General features: G+C 39.2%; 1 protein-coding gene across 1 annotated transcript; it reads left to right on the top strand.

The window, feature by feature from the left end:
• Window positions 1-2,942: 2,942 nt before the first annotated feature.
• On the top strand, window positions 2,943-15,908 carry nubp1 (nucleotide binding protein 1 (MinD homolog, E. coli)). The gene is made up of 10 exons (XM_005943614.2): window positions 2,943-3,046; window positions 5,187-5,291; window positions 5,409-5,542; window positions 10,107-10,175; window positions 10,290-10,322; window positions 10,412-10,502; window positions 10,590-10,744; window positions 13,512-13,622; window positions 14,501-14,687; window positions 15,537-15,908. The coding sequence occupies exons 1-10, from the start codon at window positions 3,016-3,018 to the stop codon at window positions 15,587-15,589; spliced, it is 969 nt and encodes a 322-aa protein (XP_005943676.1). The 5' UTR covers window positions 2,943-3,015; the 3' UTR covers window positions 15,590-15,908.
• The last annotated feature ends 1,844 nt before the right edge of the window (window positions 15,909-17,752 follow it).

Raw genomic sequence — 17,752 nt, forward strand, 5'->3', positions numbered from 1 at the left:
GTTTTTGCTTGTATCACTCACACTCTACATGCCACTCTGTTGAGTCCTGATGTTTCTTAGAGAGGTCAACAGCACCTTTAAAATGATGTCACATGTGTGGGGGTGTGGCCTTCCCAACTCTCTTTTTCCTACCTTTCAAAATGGCTGGCATGCCCACAAGCACATTTTATGGAAGAAAGACATGTAAGCATGATATCTACATTTAAGATATTTTTTTAAACTCAGATTTTGATTAATTTTCAAAAATAAACATCTAGTAAGTAATTTGAGGGGGTTTTCAGACCTAACTTTATTTAGTTTCACGGAGAAAATGACTAATTTATTAATGTGTACTCTGGTGCACGTCAGGACTTTGTACTTAAATTTATTTCACTTTTTTCTAGTAGACAACTCTTTGACAGAGGCAGAAAGAATTCTTAACACAATCATTGAGGGAGATTCAGACATAGATCTTTCAGAAGATGAGAGTCATATGAGCCAGATAGGAGAGGGTGAAAACCCAGAGAGAGCCAGACAAAGATTATCAAGATGCAGGGTGTGCTGGAGAACGACACAGGGTCAGCTGAAATCTGCCGTCATCCTATCTGGTACAAAACCAGCATGTAGGAGAATCAGGAATTTTTTATTTTGAGTGAAAAAAGTATGGGTAACGTGCAGAAATGATTTCCAGTAAATTGATTTAACTTATAAAGATAGTGTAAATGTGTTGCAAGTGAACTATATCGGATATTGGAGTATCTAAATTTTATTTTGCTAAATAATTTTCCATTATCTTAGGTTTATGCCTTTGTTGGAAGAATGCAGAATTGGAGATGATGGTACCCTAATGACACTTAATGATTGGAGCCCACAGCAGTATTTCCAGCAGTACATTGACAAAAAACTAATTCAGGACTTGTCCTTGTTGACCAACCAGCGTATGGTACAGGATTCAGGGTGTAGTTTAAACACAACACCAGAAGAAATCAATAGCTTTTTAGGAATCTCAGTGTACATTGCATGCCTTGGATATCCGAGAATTAAAATGTACGCAGTTATAGCTGAGTCCATGACATGTGGTCATTTCTACAAGATCAGGTCTTCGCTGAAAGTAGTCGATGATCTGCCAGAAAATGAGAAAAACAAAAGGATCTCCTGGGGAAAGTCAGACCACTTCTAAAGAGAGTCCTTTAGGTTGCCTCAATCTGCCCAGGCCAACAAAGGTCTGTATGATGAACAGATCGTTCCATTCACTGGCTGTCCCAATTCACAAGTCGCAAGACCTGCAGTGGTTGCAAATATAATATCGACATGGGAGGGGTTGACCTATCTGATCACATGCTCAGCTTCTACAGAATATCTAGTTGGACCAAAAAGTGGACTGTTCGCACCACACGTTATTTCATTGATTTGGTCATCACCAACTCCTGGTTTCAGTACCAACAAGATAGCGAGGACATGCAACAAGCTCAAAAGAACTCCCAATATCTGGAGTTCAAGCGCCTCTTGGCTGAGGAACTGATAAACAAGGGACAAATATATGAACAAGACCTGAATAATACCAGTGATGAAGAGTTCTATCTAGAAATCAAGAAAAGGATTGAATTTTGTTAGTTTCACATTTGTGATCAATGAACTCCCCTTGTGCACTGTAGTGCACATGTTGTAAAATTTTAATAAAATTAGTTAAAAACAAAATTGTTTTTGCAATGTGTCTTTTACCAACCCAACACTTGATTTATATGGAAAAATCAAAATACTTTTTTTTCCCTGGGTCTCACCGAGACCCCTGTTTGCTTAATGAATAAATTGTTAAAATGCTAATATGTCTTTGTTACAACAAAGAATTACTCAAACAATCACAAATTGTCCTCAAAGTTTATCTCACAGACAAATTGCAGTCGACATTGGTTAATAACCTGAGGCTATCTAACTCTATCCTATTACTGATTAGTGTAATCTAACATCTTTGTGAATAAAATTTAACAAATTAATTTCCTCCTTGATGCAGCTGTGGCATCTTTAAGAGCGATAGGGTTGTCTTCATTGTGTAACGGTGAAACTTTTTACCTCATCAGTATTGTTATCTGCCTGTTGGCAGGCGGGCAGCGTGGACACCTAAGTTGACTGATATCACAGGTGTATCTACTAAAAATCGCGGATGAGTTTTAACCCTGGTGACCTCAACCTCAAGGTCAAAGTCAGAGATCAGGTTTTCTGAAAGTCTTTTGAATTCGACAGCACACCATAGGATTTTCAGATTGATATCAGAGGTGCCTTCACTAAAAATCTTAGACGAGTTCAAATCTCAGTGACCTTGACCTCAAGGTTTTTTTGAAAATCTTGTGACCGGTTACAGTAGTAGTTTTAGAATTTGCAATTGTTATACTATGTCTACAGTGATCTCTAGTGGCCAGTGTCTTGTTGTTGCTTTTCGCGGGATTTGGACAGGATATAAACAGGATATAAACAGGAAGTAACAGTGATCATAATTAATAACAAATAGTGGAGAATACTGGATAAAATAAGAATATGCTTCTTCCTGCTTCTTTAATGTATCATGTTTTCTTGTTATAATTTCCTTATGTCCTATCCTTTTCCTTTTTTCCTTTCTTATGTTTTTGTTTTGTTTTAGTTTTTATCTAGCTGCTTTACGATTGTAACATGCTCGAAATAAAGCCTCACAAGCTGATGTATGTAAGGAAAAATTCCTCAAACCGATCCTGAGTGTTTGTATTCACAAGACCGGTACAAATGATATATCTATTGTTTATGTATGTATGTATGTATGTATGTATGTATGTATGTATGTATGTATGTATGTATGTATGTATGTATGTATGTATGTATGGAGTTATTTGTTTATTTCCATATTTATTGTTGTGCTCAGTACTGTATTGAGTACATTGAGTGCTGTTGTCACAGTCCCTCGATACAACTGTTTAAAACTGTACAAGAAGAATAGAATCGACGTTTCACGTTGCGTATCCGGAACGTTTGGAGGGGAAGACTTTAATTGGAGGACACCTTGCAAACATGGCAGACGTACCAGAAAATGTTCCAGAGCGTAAGCCTTTAAACTTACTTTTCTTCAGTTTTAATACCTCAGTCATGTTGTTCAAGTTGTGTGTGGATGTAGGGAATTTACTTTTAACTGTAAGGTCGCGGTGATTGTTAAACACATGGCGGTTGTTCCTCTCTGTTGGAATTATCAACATTAATAGCTTTGAGTCTGTGTTTGAAAGGACATTAATAAGGATGTTTTAGATAAATTAATTTTCAAGGTGTTGTAATTTAATTTAATGAATTTATTACACGTTGAATTCGGGATATTCGGAAAGTTGAAGATGATGCTTATTTAGAAGCTTATCAGAAATCGTTTGATGTATCACTAAAATGTTTGTTTGTTTGTTTTTATTGCTGTGGTCAAAATGCGCATAATATCCACACAAGGGAATTTGAACAGGTATCGCAGTACGTCTTCCAGTTTTGCTGAGTCATGATGACAGTCTTCTACGCAGTTGTATAATTTATTATGTGAATAAGTTTTAATAAAGTCATTTTAGTAATCTCTTGGCTGAATGTTATATTAAGCTGTATATAAATGATTTTAAGGGACCCTCGCATGAGAGCAGCTTTTCTTTTGGTATTACACGATCCCTTAGCAAAACTAGATGTAATAAGGTACCCATCAAGAATCTTCTAGAACAAATCTTTCTGGATATTTGACCGCTCTTCTGGGCAGGATTGCTAGAGAGCATTTAAATTTGTTTGACCTGGCTTTTAAAGTAGTAATTTTCAGTAGGGTTGAGGTTCGGGCTTCGGGAAGACTTAATATTAGTCTGTTTTATCCATTCCAAAACCAGTTTGTGTGTTTGGCTTCATTGTCCTGTTAGAACACCCAACTGCTACCAGATTAGCTGCTGACGTAAGGTGAAGTTGAAGACTTGGGAGGTAATCCTCCTTCTTCATAATTTTGTCCGCTTCATAAATTTCAGTCAAGTTTGAAGGTGTGGATTTTGGAGCAGGGACTTCTTTCTTAGTTGGCACCCTCACATTAAAACTCGCTTTACTGTGAATAGTGATGTTGGTGTTTTAGCAGTTTCCACTTTACGGCAGACTTGACCCTTAGTTCCTGCATTGTTCCTGAACATCTGAACCAATTTCTCACCTGAGGGTCACGGTTTTGGGTATTTTTTTCAGATATTGGCAAAATTGGCAATTACATAGAATTCTTTAAACTGAGATCTTGGAAGCTGCAGCTGTTTAGAAATGGCTCCAAGAGACCTTCTCAATATGTGTAGATTTAAAATTCTCCTTATTAGGTCTTCACTGAGTTCCTGGGACTTTCCCATTGTTCTGAGTGTTGGTCAGTCTACTGAATGCTGTCAAAATCATTTTTATGCAAGCAACAACAAACTACTAGTTTTAGTCAATCGTGATCACTAATGAGTTAACAGGCCTTGGCCTCGTCAAGTTAAAAGACAGTGTAGAACCTTAACCTCCTAAGACCCGAACTCTTCCACAGTATGCATTTTTAATTTCTCTTTGATATTTGGTCATATTGGGGCCCGATGAATGTAAAAACGAAGAATTACCAGATTTTTTTTTAACCTTATTTTTGTTTTTAAGAAAAATAAGAGCCACATATGAGGATATTCGTTTAAAATTTTCATAGAACAGTAGCAGTATAATGTCCTCGTAAGTGGATATCAGGCCCATGTAGAGCAAAATTGAGTATTTTAGTCTAAATTACCCAAAATGCGATGTCCACATATGTGGATGCCAGGTCCTAGGAGGTTAAGCATCATCTATAAAACATTAAAATGAATGTGTGTGTGTATATATTTGATGCTATATGTATTTCTGACCCTGTATGGATTAAAGAAAAATCCAAAATAAATTCAAAATTGTGCAATTAGTTATTGTTTCTAAAGGCAGATGTGTGCTGTACAATTGTCCCACCGTGGAAAAGGAACAGTTCAAAGAAATCATTAAAATCTCAAAGTTATGATGACATCTGTTTGAAAGCATTTTTGAAAGAATATTAAAGACAGTCAAGCGCCAATCAGACTTTGCAGAGATTCTAGATATTTTGTTCAACCACATTTTATTTTAACGACAACCACTCGAAGCAGATCTAGGATATTTAGGTCTCTTTAAGGTGCTCAGATCTTGATGACTGGATTCTGTTTTATCCTTGTTAGACTGTCCGGGTACAACAAGTGAGCAAGCTGGCAAGTCTGCACCATGCCAGGGCTGTCCCAACCAGGAACTCTGTGCCTCTGGAGCCACAAAAGCCCCTGACCCTGGTAAGACCGTGTGCTATTATCTCATCACTTTAATATTTTGATACATATTTGGGCTTCAGCAGATACATTAGGGGATTAGTTAAGAGCTTAAAACATCTCGTTCCCGTGTGTCTGCAGCTATAGCAGAGATAGGAGAGAAGCTGTCAACAGTCAAACACAAGATCCTCGTGTTGTCTGGAAAAGGAGGTGTGGGGAAGAGCACCTTTAGCGCTCACTTGGCTCACGCTCTGGCAAGTGACACCACAAAGGAGGTAATACAGAATCTCAGTAATTGTCATGTTCAAGAATCGAGTTTGAGATGATTTCTACCGCCTGAGCTACAGCCACCCACAACGAGTGGTTAATGAGTGGTTATTTTTGTTACTGTTCCCTTCCTGTTAGCGTGGTCGGTCGGTTCTCCTTCTACCTCTGACCTCAACAAGCATTTTCACTCAGAGAACTGCCGCTTGTTTGAAATTCAGTAGGTTGCATTGACTAAATGCTGCCGTGTGATTGGCTATTATATTTACAGATTTGGATTAACAAGTGGTGTCCAAAGTAGCTAGTGTGTGTAAATCCTGATGCTCTCATAAAATACACTGACCACTAGAGGTCACTGCAGACATAGAGTAACAATATATTTGAATTCTGAAAGTAAATTGTGTTACACAAGGAACATGGCTGTGGGTCGTCACTGATTTCTATAATCGGTTTGATTCGGATTCACAGGGTCCCGATTCGATTTGAATCTGGGAAATTTTGCCTCAGACAGTCAGAAATATTTTAATTCTGATCATTTATCAGTATTGACTTTTGTGAGACTTCATCAGAGGTGTGAGCATCACAGCAGATTCCTTTGTGTCAAAGTAACTGGGGATAAAGCACAGAAAAACATGAAGGTGTTCCTGGCCTGGCTTTTTATAGCAGATGATTAAATTAATTTAAAAACATTAAAAATATTCTGTAATAGATAATAAGCTGAAAAAAACATGAATCAACATACCTGATGCTGCTGAAGTGAAGCAGAGCAAAGTTACAGAGGTTTTATTAGAGACACAGCTAAACATTTTGCAATTTGGTATAATTTTAAAAAGTTTAAATTTCTTCGGTATTGAACAGAAGAAATGAGGCTTTCTTGTCGCCGACACGCTGTACACAACGGTAGACTTGTGCGTAATAAGCAAGCAAATAATGCAGAAAACAGATATTTGAGATGGGAAGCTGTTCTTGAAGTACACTGAGAGAGAGAAAGAGCTGTGCGGGAAGTGTGATTTTTATCGTGGTGGAAGAAAAACAGCAATAGTAAGAAGGATCTTCTTTTGCTGCTGCTTCAGTGAATTTTGGTCTGAGAGAGACAAAACCTGCAGCTTTATAATCAGTGAGCTGTGAGCTATCAGCACCGACGGTGTGTCCGTGTCCGTGCTGTCGGGTGAGAAAGCCGACAACTCACTGTGTGGAGCTTTGTGTGGAATCTGTTTACCTGCTCGCATTTGCTGTTTTAGCTTTAACCTGAGATTCTGGCGTTTCTGGCAAAATACATTTATATTTAAAAATCAATTCAGGGTTTAAATCAATATCGCTTTATTCAAGCTAAAATTGATTTGAATTGGAAAATCGATCATTGAAACCCAGCGATAACAAGGAACACAGTGCTATCACTCTAAAAGAAGCCACAGCTTAATCAAGGAAGAAATTTATTAGTTCCATTCAAAACAATGATAGATTATATTAACCAGTAGGATGGAGTTAGATGCCTCAGGTTATTAGTCTATGTCTCCTGCAGTTTTTCTGTGAGATATATCTCTTTATACGCCAGTTTGTTGTGTAGCTTTCACAGTTTCAAGTTGAACATGGCAACAGTGTTTAATTAATGTTAATCAAATTAATGTTTTTATTTGTCTTGCATCAGTTGCAGAGTGAGTGCTACATGTATGTTTGCTGTAAGCAGCGAACTTGACACTCGATTGTTGACATGAGCAGGACAGCTCTCAGTCCCAGGCTGATAAATTTTGCTCAGCTGCTGTTTTTCGTTTCACTTTTTTCCGATAGTATTATACAATGTTAATCACATAATCACAACCTGTTATTAACAGTGGAATGCAGTGGAATTATTATTATAATTATTAATAACAGAACTGACACCAGCAGCAAGCCAGTAAGCAAACCTTACAGATGCAGCACTCTTTCACACATTAAACCCACCTTATCTCATTGCCTCCATCACTACCTATAATTTACTGCACACATCCCTTGATGTACAAATATTTATTATTATTGGCATTATTACTGACACCTGTCTTGGTGACACGGCTAACACAGGGCTCATTAAAGCATTACCCAGTCATTAAAGGTTTTATTAACTTGCAGCCATAAAAGGCTGATGGGATCATTGCTGGCTTCCTGCCGGACGGCGACATGGACGCCCATGTGTGATAACTCAAGAAGGACGTCAACTAAGATTTTAAAACTGGCACCACAGATGTATCTGCTAGGAGGCTGAGGGGTACCACTGTCCGCCACCAGTAGTTTTATTGGACCTGTACAAACAGGCAGGTGGTGGGATCGCTGTTTTATATAAAAACATTTTCAGCTGTAAATCTGCATCAGTTATCTGAGTTTTTAATTCCATATCTCCTGCTCTGTCTCCCGCGTGAGATGAAGTGCTGGACAACTTTTCTGATGCCGTTTCTCAAATGAGCTGAGAGAGAAAATCATAAATCATCATAAACTGACTTTGAAATCTATAAGAATTCACTTCATTATTGCAGCAACGAACTAAAATGAAGCAGACAATCCTACATCTCACAACTTATTAACAATATTCAGCATAATTCTGCTTCTTTTTATTCGTGTCCACCGATAAACTATTGAACATTTCCACTTTCTAAATCTAACAAATTTCTTCTTTACTCTGGAAGAGTTGAGTTGTTTTTTTCCCCCACAGTAAAGTTTTTAATATTGGAGGTAGTATGTTAGCCTCTTGTCCTAGTTTATCTAACAGTATCTCTCATTCTTATCAAATTACTGCCACAAGCTCATTTCCAAAGAGTAGCTTCTTGACCGCCACCGTTTCACTGAAACCATGATGAGCCTTCAATGAACCGTAGATGGATAAACTGGAGGGGCAGATTCATATCTTGGGTCCTGTGTCAGGCCGTTGCTGGATTTATTTGTGAATCACCATGTTGGTGCAAAAATCCTATTTTATTCCTGTCAAACTGTCTCATGTTTGTTTTGGGGATTTTTTGTGGATTCAACTAAAGTAATGGGAACAAATCATGTGTTTTTGTGACAGGCCCCTAATAAGAAAGTGCATAAAGATAAAATATGCTTGAATGATTCATAGGTCAGTGTTAAGTGGCTGAACAAACCAAAAACACATTCCTCTGAGAGGGATCAGGGAGAAGGGCGGGAGTGAAGATTAGTGAAAAAGCAGCCAGTGTCCAAAGATAAAACTGTGAAAGACTTCAGGAAGCCTGAAGAACTAAATCTAACAAATTTCTTCTTTGCTCTTAAAGTAAAGTTTCCTCGTTGTTTTCAGAGTAAAGTTTCTAATATCGGCGGTAATATCTTAGCCTCTGATGGCAAAGTGCTCAACAGCACTTTAAATTTAATGAAAGTCAGGCTCCGGTCCTGCATCAGAGGCATCTCAATAGAAATCATTGTATATATTGTTAAGTTTATGTACATTTCTTTAAAAAAAAAAAAGTATCTCATATTGACTATTGCTGTCTCACCCGGAGGTATGTGTGGGAGAATCAGTTTTTTAGACATCTGTCAGGGCATTTTTCTAGAATTTTCTAATTTGCATTAAGAAGTCTGTCCTCATCTTTCTTCCGTAAGATGTACACCACTGTCTTCTTTTAAAATATTCTGTTAAAAACACTTTGTTAGTGTCAAACTGGCAATCCAGTCATACCAGAGATGTCGCTTTCCTTAAATCTGCACGGCTTAAAATACTTTGATGAATTTGCAATATCTGTGCAGTTCGCCAGAATTAATGATCAAACCAAAAACCTGCTCGTCAGACCTGAATGTACTTGATGGCATGATTTTCACACTTTTCTCTCTTGTTTAAACACTTTCAAACCTCGGTAGAGAGCTAACTTCAGTATTATAGAATGAAACCAAAGGCACCCGCGGTTGCCTTTGACGGTGCAAAACGTTTCGTCGACACTGTTGTGTTTGTTGGGGAGAAAACTTACATACAGTGCAGCACTTCAGAGTCACACTGCTAGCGATCAAAGATTTATGTAAATTTGACAAGCTGAACCCATTCTATACTGTAGAGGAGACGCGGCATGAGATTGAGTGACAATGGCTACAGCCAATCAGGACACAGAACATAATTCGCTGGGGGGAGAAGCATGCAAAATTGCACAAAGCAAATCTGCGAAACAGCGAGGCTGCGAAAGGTAAAGGGATCGCGTTATAGCGAGGGACCACTGTATTACATAAAGTTGTTTCTTAGGCTGAATATAGGTGAATGTGACATATGAAAACTTAGTGTAGTTTGCGTAAATCATTATTTCTTAGTTGAAAGAAAATCTCATGTTAGACTTAGCAGGAGTTTTTATCTTTGACTGTTACCCATAAACCACTGGAGTACAAAGGTTCATTCACAATGATGTCATCCATAGTAAGGGGATCAACTGGACACTCCCACGCAAAACATTCCACTTCCCAAAGTTTTAGCAGTTCCTCAGAGAAAATGCTGAAAAAGCAATGCTTTAGGATGGCTCCTAGTGCTGGGATACAGCCCCATTGTTTTGATGTGCCTTCATTATACTGGACTGCCGACTTTTCATGCTTCCACTTTCTTTTTCCTTTTTTTAGATTGCCCTGCTTGATGTAGACATCTGTGGTCCATCCATTCCAAGGATCATGGGTTTAGAGGGAGAGCAAGTAAGTCAGTAGGCAGCTGTCAGAAACGGCTGTTATATCTATTGGTGCAACATTTTAATCATAATCTCACATGGACACAAAGATTGAGCTGTCTTTCTGTCGTCTCCTGTGTAGGTTCACCAGAGTGGCTCTGGATGGTCCCCTGTGGTGAGCTGATTTGAACGATTTATTTATTTTTTTAAATTATTTTCCTTATTTAAGCATAATAAAACAGGGGCCTCTGCGTTGTGTTGCAGTATGTGGAGGACAACCTGGCAGTCATGTCTATTGGCTTCCTGCTAAGTAGTCCCGATGATGCTGTGATCTGGAGAGGACCCAAGAAAAATGGTGCGGTAATGTGATGTGTGTATGTGAGATGCTCATGTTTCCAGATCTCACATAGCAACAACCTGTGTGGTGCTTGTGTCCAATCAGGGATCATTAAGCAGTTTTTAAGGGATGTGGACTGGGGGGAACTGGATTACCTCATCGTAGACACTCCACCCGGCACCTCTGACGAACACCTGTCCATCGTCCAGTACCTAAGCGCCACCCATGTTGATGGAGCCATCATCATCACCACACCACAGGTACAAGTCTCGGCTTTAGTGTGAGCAGGTTTACGTTAGTATATGAAGTGCTCTATGGGGGCTTTTTAAAGTCAATAACCTTTGAAAACGCTGCTGTGGTGCAATCTAGGGTTTTAAAACATTCTCAGATGTTGTTTGACTGATGAGCAGCCAATCATCCTCATACATGTCCAGTTATGAGCCGCTGGGTTTCATGTTCATGTCTGTTTTCACACATAGGCAGTCATGCTCAATGAAGACACACAAACTCCAGGATGACCACCATGAAAACATTTGTAACCTAATGCTAATCAGATGCTTAAAGCCCTTTCACCCAGCTGAACATGGAAATAACAAAGGCGACGTGGCTAAAACTTCAGCTATCCAGGGCTTAGAGTATGGCGTTACTTTTGTGCCACTATTCTGAGCGCACGTTAAAAAAAAAATTGAGCGCAAGTGTTGCATTTTGAGGAGTAATTCATTGAATTTCAGCAAAATTCATAGCTGCGTGCGAAAATGTATTTCAGTGTTTGCTATTATATACACACACACACACACACACACACACACACAATAACAGCCCCTCTCGCTCAGTTTTTTGCATTTGCGCTTGCTCGCAATGTGTTGCTTGCGCTCTCAACATTTCTGCCCGTGCGCGTTCAACTCTTTCTGTACACCGTTATATTTGCAGTTTGGGGGAAATTCAGTTCAGTTTTATTTCTATAAATCTCAACGATGTTATTGAAAGAAACCCCAATAATCAAACGACCCCATGTGAGTGAGCACTTGGCGACAACGGGAATGATAAGCTCCTTTTTCACAGGAAGAAACCTCCGACTTTATGAAAAGCTCATTTTTGTTTGAATATGCTGTCAGTTATAGTTCTTAGAAAGACAACCAGACAAGGAAATTCCAGTCATTATATTTCAAGATACCCCCTTAATGCTCGCACACACACCTGCAGCTAAACTTCAGCATCTTTCAGTTAACTCTGAACCGTCTGTGAGCTCATTTGAAACTGAAACTTTAGCAGCCCGACGTTTAGCAGCCCGACGTTTAGCTGCATAGCTCAAGCTGTGTGTCCTAAAAGCTCTCTAACTCTCACTCAGAGGTTTCAGTGTTATTAAAAACTTACTCAGTTTTAGCTCAGCTATTTTACGTTAACAATTGCAGCTTTAAAAAGAATAATCTATAAACATGTATTCAAATACTTATGAAAACTACCTGCTATCAGCCTTAAATTGAAATTTGACCTGCAGATATGTCTGCTTTCAGTCCAACGGACTTCGCTTGGTGATTCCCTAAATTCCCCCCAAATGATTTTAACAACCTGAACTTCTGTATACAAGTTGAGTCATTTCAGTCATGTAGTATTGACTCTGAAAACCACAGGTAGGCAACTGGCTTACCACAAAAAAAAAACTCAGCTCGTTGCATCTTGCCGTATGCAGCTGCCTTCTGTTATGACTAATGCTGCTGCTGGTTTGTGGAATTGGTGGTGCTGCCCCTTTATGGCTTTACAATATACTGACATGTTTAGGATGTCCTTGAGACCCCTGCTTTTTCAGCCCACTATGAAACGTAAACACAGATGAAATTTGAATTTTGCACCAGCAAATGCACAAGTCCGTGGATCATCCAGAGTAAGGGCTTTACAGCGAATCCACTCGCACTCATGGTTGTCTTAGAATGCACACGTTAATGCACAAAAATAGTGTTTTAAAAATATGATATGACAGGTTTTAATAGGTTGGATTATATGGGACAAATACATTTGCTGTGCAGGTGCTGTTACTGTTGGCAATAAAGCAATTCCACATGGTCATAATCATGGCGCTGTGGCCGAGTGTCAATGAAGATGAATTGCTTTTGAGATGCTTTTAGCATACCACAACCAACAGAGGATGCTGTTCCATCATGAAACCATCGTAAAAAGAAAAGCGAGAGCCCATCGCACAGTAAAATGTTATACAGGTTTTTTACAGGCATGTTTGTAGACAACAAACTGTTAAAGAAATGGCATGCTACAGAGCTGTGCAGAACAAAAATAAATTCAGAGTGTTCTATTGTTGTCTTCCACGGCGTGCTTCCTATAAATTTTTGTATTTAATAGGAAGTCAACTCGGCACACAAGCGTTTTGCTTCACCTGCTGACATCACATGCTTTTGTTACCTGGTTTGTAAAGGTGATTTTGGTGTGATAAAGCCACAGACAGGATAGGCACAGGGTGGTGTTTTTGCTGAACGGGCAGCAACATGTCTGCCAGCAGGGCATCATGATATTTACACACAAATACTTGGAGGTTAACCCAATGTTGTCCTGCATGCAGACAGTAAAACGACTGTGATCCAGCAGCCGTACTAGTTCTGTCAGTCATGTTTCCTGCTGACGATTCTTAGTGTGGCGAACATTTAGCGCCTTGTCAATAAATGTGGCTTACCCTACATGTGCTCAGTTAAGAAGACCTCACTATAAGTTGTGTCAAAGTTCTTATTGTACTTGGTGAAGTGAAGCACCAATTTCCTGCTTCTTAGATTAAGCTCAGTGCGGTGAAGTCAGAAAGCAACAGACACACTTCCTCATTCCGCCTGATCTCACTAACCCACGACCGACCACACACACCCGGTGGGAATTACCAAACAAACAAGCCAGACTAGTGTGTGTGTGTGTGTGTGTGCCCCTCCCTGTCCACCGTATGCTCCCCATCTCCACCCACACATACACACAAACTTCAGCCCTCGCTTTTGCCTTTCTCTTTCTGTGGTTCCTGTTTCCACGTCTGTCTAGGAGGTGTCGTTGCAGGACGTGCGAAAGGAGATCCGATTCTGTCAGAAGGTTAAGATGCCGATCATCGGGGTGGTGGAGAACATGAGCGGCTTTGTCTGCCCTAAATGCAAGGTCACTCTCACACACACACCTGTGCAAAACACAGATAAGCTAAAAATGCACCAGATCCATGTCTCTGTTCATTTTACATCTTTTTTTGTCTTTTGTTTTGTTTTTTTGGATAAGATAATTGAGCAAAAACAAGAACCACATTGACAAAAAAAAATTACAAATCTGATCTAATCTGGTGAGAAATGTATACAAGCACTGCGAGCATACGCTTGATTAGTTCTGGTAAGTAAAGAAGTGGAGCACACAGAAAAGAGGAACGAAGCAAAGAGGTCTGAAATATGTGCTCGCATCTGTGCTATTTTAGCTCATTACAAAAAAAACCAGGTTGTGAGGAGGCTTCGTCTGCTATCCTGTGCAGATATACTGCAGATACACTGAACAGGATACAGTGCACTCATTTTCACAACCACAAGCAAGCTCACCTTGCACAAAATCAAATCAACAAAGTTCTGTTTCTCTACATTTTTATGTCTTGTGTTTTTTCCTTTTAGATTTAATTTCCTGAGGCTCTTACATCCCTTTAAGGGAGGGCCTTATGCCGTTTCCTTTCTATTCAACATCTGACATTTTATTTTTGGGAGGGGAGATGATATAACAGGACCACAATGTCCTGTCCTATTACTAAACAGTGAAATCACCACACTTTCAAGAAAATGTGGGAGAGTGGGAGATGCCATTTAAGCAACTCTTTTAAATCTGATCTCTCTCTGTGCAGCGTGTTTTAGTTTTCCGGGTTACGGCCTGAGCTTCGAGCTAGAATTCCCAGTGGAAAAATGTCGTGTTTACACAGTTAATCAATCCCAAATTCCTCGTGTGTAGATTAAGAAAGTACCTAGCTGATATATGCATATTTTTTTTCTTTAAACTCTTCCTTGTAGAATACGTCACAGATCTTCCCTCCCTCAACCGGGGGAGCTGAGAAAATGTGTGCAGACCTCAAACTACCCCTCCTAGGAAAGGTGCCTCTAGATCCCAGGATAGCACGGAGCTGTGACGAGGGCAGGTCTTTCCTGAGCGAGGTGCCCGACTCCCCCGCTGCGGAAGCCTACCAGAAAATTGTGAAAAGTGAGTTTGTTTTTAGAAAGACACCCACACAAATGAGCATCGTACAATCAGTAACCATAAAAGGCCAAAACAAATCTTGTGTGACTTAAGTGTAGCCGTCAAGGTCAGCTGGACTTGCCTGGAAATCCCCTTCTGACCATCAGCTGGCAATCCTGCAAATAGAATAGAGGTTTTGAGAAGTGGGCGAAGTCACAGGATGCCAAAACTGGTGAATGGGAAGATGGTGTGAAACTGTTGCCAAAACAACAAGAACCAAAAAGAAATCCTCTCAGCTCACTTGCAGCAATGTCAACACTATCCCCACCGCTCAGGATGTTACTGTAGAGCTGTCATGTTGTTTTCTCTCAGCTGTAAATGCACACAGTGGTCAGATAGTCAGAGCAGGGATCCAGGAGATGTGCCAAGTATAGAGTTCTGCATTTTATGACTCCCACCCCTTTATTTGCACATTATAAACAAACCCTTTGGCACCTCATACGTCATAGTTTTCATTTTTCTTAAGAAGGAAGTTAGATGCGCAGTCAGGCGTATTCCTCCTTCCAGTGAAGACCCCCGCCGGTTTTGATGACTGGATCATTTAGCTGACGGCTCAATTCCTGATTAAACAATGAAAGAGGAAGCGGTCGCTGTATAAATGGGAAGCAGCCAATCAAAAGAGGAACAGTAGGAGTTGTATCGAAATTCAATTATGCTTAAAGCATGAGATCAAGTTTGTGGAGTCTAATGTGGTTTGCGTAGCAGCTGATTCACTCCTAACTGAAACCATCAATTGACGCACATTTATTTATCAGCTTCATCAAATCTCCTTTATCATCGTTCTCTTCTCTCCTCTTTCTCTTTCCCCCAAAGCCGTCCAGGATTACTGCTCCAACAGGGTAACAGAGGAGCAAAGCACAATCTGACCACATCAGATGGCATCCATACAGGAGCAGAACACCGTGGCAGATCACATGACGGCAGACGGGCACCGAATACGAGGCACACGAAGAGCACAAGAGCTCGTACATATCAGAATCGCAGCATTTCTGTTAGACAGTCAGAGAAATCTTATCATTCTTTGTTTTCAGTGATAGATTTCATGCATTGATCAGATGCTGCCGTGCCAGAGCAGTATTTCCTGAAGAACTACTGAGAGCAAATGAAATGAATACATAATAAGAGTCTGTAGAAACTGAAATTACTTCCCATTTCATAAAACAAATAAAGTCATCATCCAAATAAGCACCTGTGCCCGTTTTGAATATGAATGCACTCATTATGGAATGATCTTTATGAGGCTGTCAGGGTTTACAATGATTTACAAATGTATGTTTCTTTGTTTGTTTTGAAGGAAAGCAATATCATTTTGAGCACTGTAGTTTTAACTACCAGCACATTTGTCGTGGGCTGTTTGCCAGCTGCAGGTTAGACGAACGGTAGTAAAACTGTTAATGGTAGTAAAGGCCCGGCCATGCAAGATGTCAATTTTTGGCGTTTGCATGGGTTTTTTTATTAGTTTTGGTGGAATGAATGAAGCTCAGTGGCAAAAAGGAAAAATATGCAGCAGAAAACTCTTTGCCTGTACTGACAATACCGTTTGTAGGATCCATTTTTTTCCTACAGCATCATTAAGCTTGTATTTGCTTAGAGTGAGTCATTTGCTTCAGGTGCTTTTGTGTACATTATGTCAATCCCCTCAGTAGATGAAAAGGAATATAAGAATATTCCACAGTGCCTGAGCTGGTGTGGTAATGTTTTGTGTTAAGAGGAGGTCCGCAATTTGTTTTTGTTTTTTTGTTGTGTTTAAACTCTTTATGTCATCAGGTTACTGTGATCAAAGTGCAGATTAAGCTGCCAACAAAGGAAAAAAAATAACTTGGATTTTAGTTCGTCATTAATATCGGTGCTTCTGCATTTCAAATGAGCAGATTGTTTATATTATCCCCTCCAAATACTTCCTGTTTTTGAAGTATAAAGAAGTACAGGTAGGTTCTGAAAACATAATTGAAATTATACCCGAATTTGCTGAAAACAAATTAAAAGCTGGAAAAAAAAAGTAGTAAAGCACATTGTTGTTATTTTTTAATATGCTGATTTCAAATCATTTTCTTGCATTTCTGAAGAGAGAGTGCAATTTTAACAATATGTGTGCATTACTAATTTGCAGATGACGGTGCAGGGGCTGCTTAAAGGTACAGAACAGCTAAACCAAACAGTTTTTTACTTTTTAAAGAAGTACACTTGCAGATTTCTGGAATTATTTTGAAATTGTACATACACTTTCATACCTGTGTGGCAACGCTGGCATCGAACTCCAGGAAGATTTTTTTTTTTTTTTTTATTGAAAAATGTTCAAAGTTAAACTTTTGCAATTCAAACCGAGCATCAGAGATCAAAAGTTACATTTAGGGTTAGGTGATTTTTCACATTCTCAGCTGTCATAAATATGTGGTCATTTTACAAATTTTGAACCACTGGATGTATTTGGTGTTTTCATAATTGTGTTCAAATCTTCATGTCTAATTATTGATGTGACCGATGACCAAATGAAACCAGCATCCATTCATTAAACACGCTTCATTTGCGTTGTAGTATTCAAATTATTTCTTTGTTTTTTTGGCTCTTTGAATTGTTTTAGTATCAGTGGTGTGGCATCAGGTTTGCCAGGTGTGTACTGACCAGTCTGGTTGGAAATTTTTGTTTCACAGTCTGTGTGTGTTTGTGTCCTTATGTGCACTACACTCTCCACACTTGTAGTTCCTCCAATGTTAAGCAGAAAATACATGTGAAACTGTATCTGCATCCTGCAAGCAGACAAAACAATCATAACCACACTCTTATAGCTAATGTCTTTCCCACAGTTATGATACATAAAAGAGTATTATCTTTATTGTAAAGCATACCTGTAAAGCTTCACCTTTAGCTTGTGAGTAAAGTTAGATTTACTCATTATAAAACACTCCAGGAAATGGTTGGAAAGGTGAGACAAAGCTGGTAAAACTGCTTTTTCTTCCATTATTTGAAAATAAATCATTATCACCAATAAACAATAAGAGCATTTGACTCCCAATTACTTAAAACGACAA

This window comes from Haplochromis burtoni, unplaced genomic scaffold (genome assembly GCF_018398535.1).
Source record: "Haplochromis burtoni strain Fernald_Lab_line unplaced genomic scaffold, NCSU_Asbu1 Contig_379, whole genome shotgun sequence".
Taxonomy (NCBI): Eukaryota; Metazoa; Chordata; class Actinopteri; order Cichliformes; family Cichlidae; genus Haplochromis; species Haplochromis burtoni.

Coding starts and splice junctions, on each gene's coding strand:
- nubp1 (XM_005943614.2), top strand. CDS start 3,016: ATGGCAGACGTACCAGAAAATGTTCCAGAGC. Junction 5,543..10,106: donor CAAGTGACACCACAAAGGAG/GTAATACAGAAT, acceptor TCCTTTTTTTAG/ATTGCCCTGCTTGATGTAGA. Junction 10,503..10,589: donor GAGAGGACCCAAGAAAAATG/GTGCGGTAATGT, acceptor GTGTCCAATCAG/GGATCATTAAGCAGTTTTTA.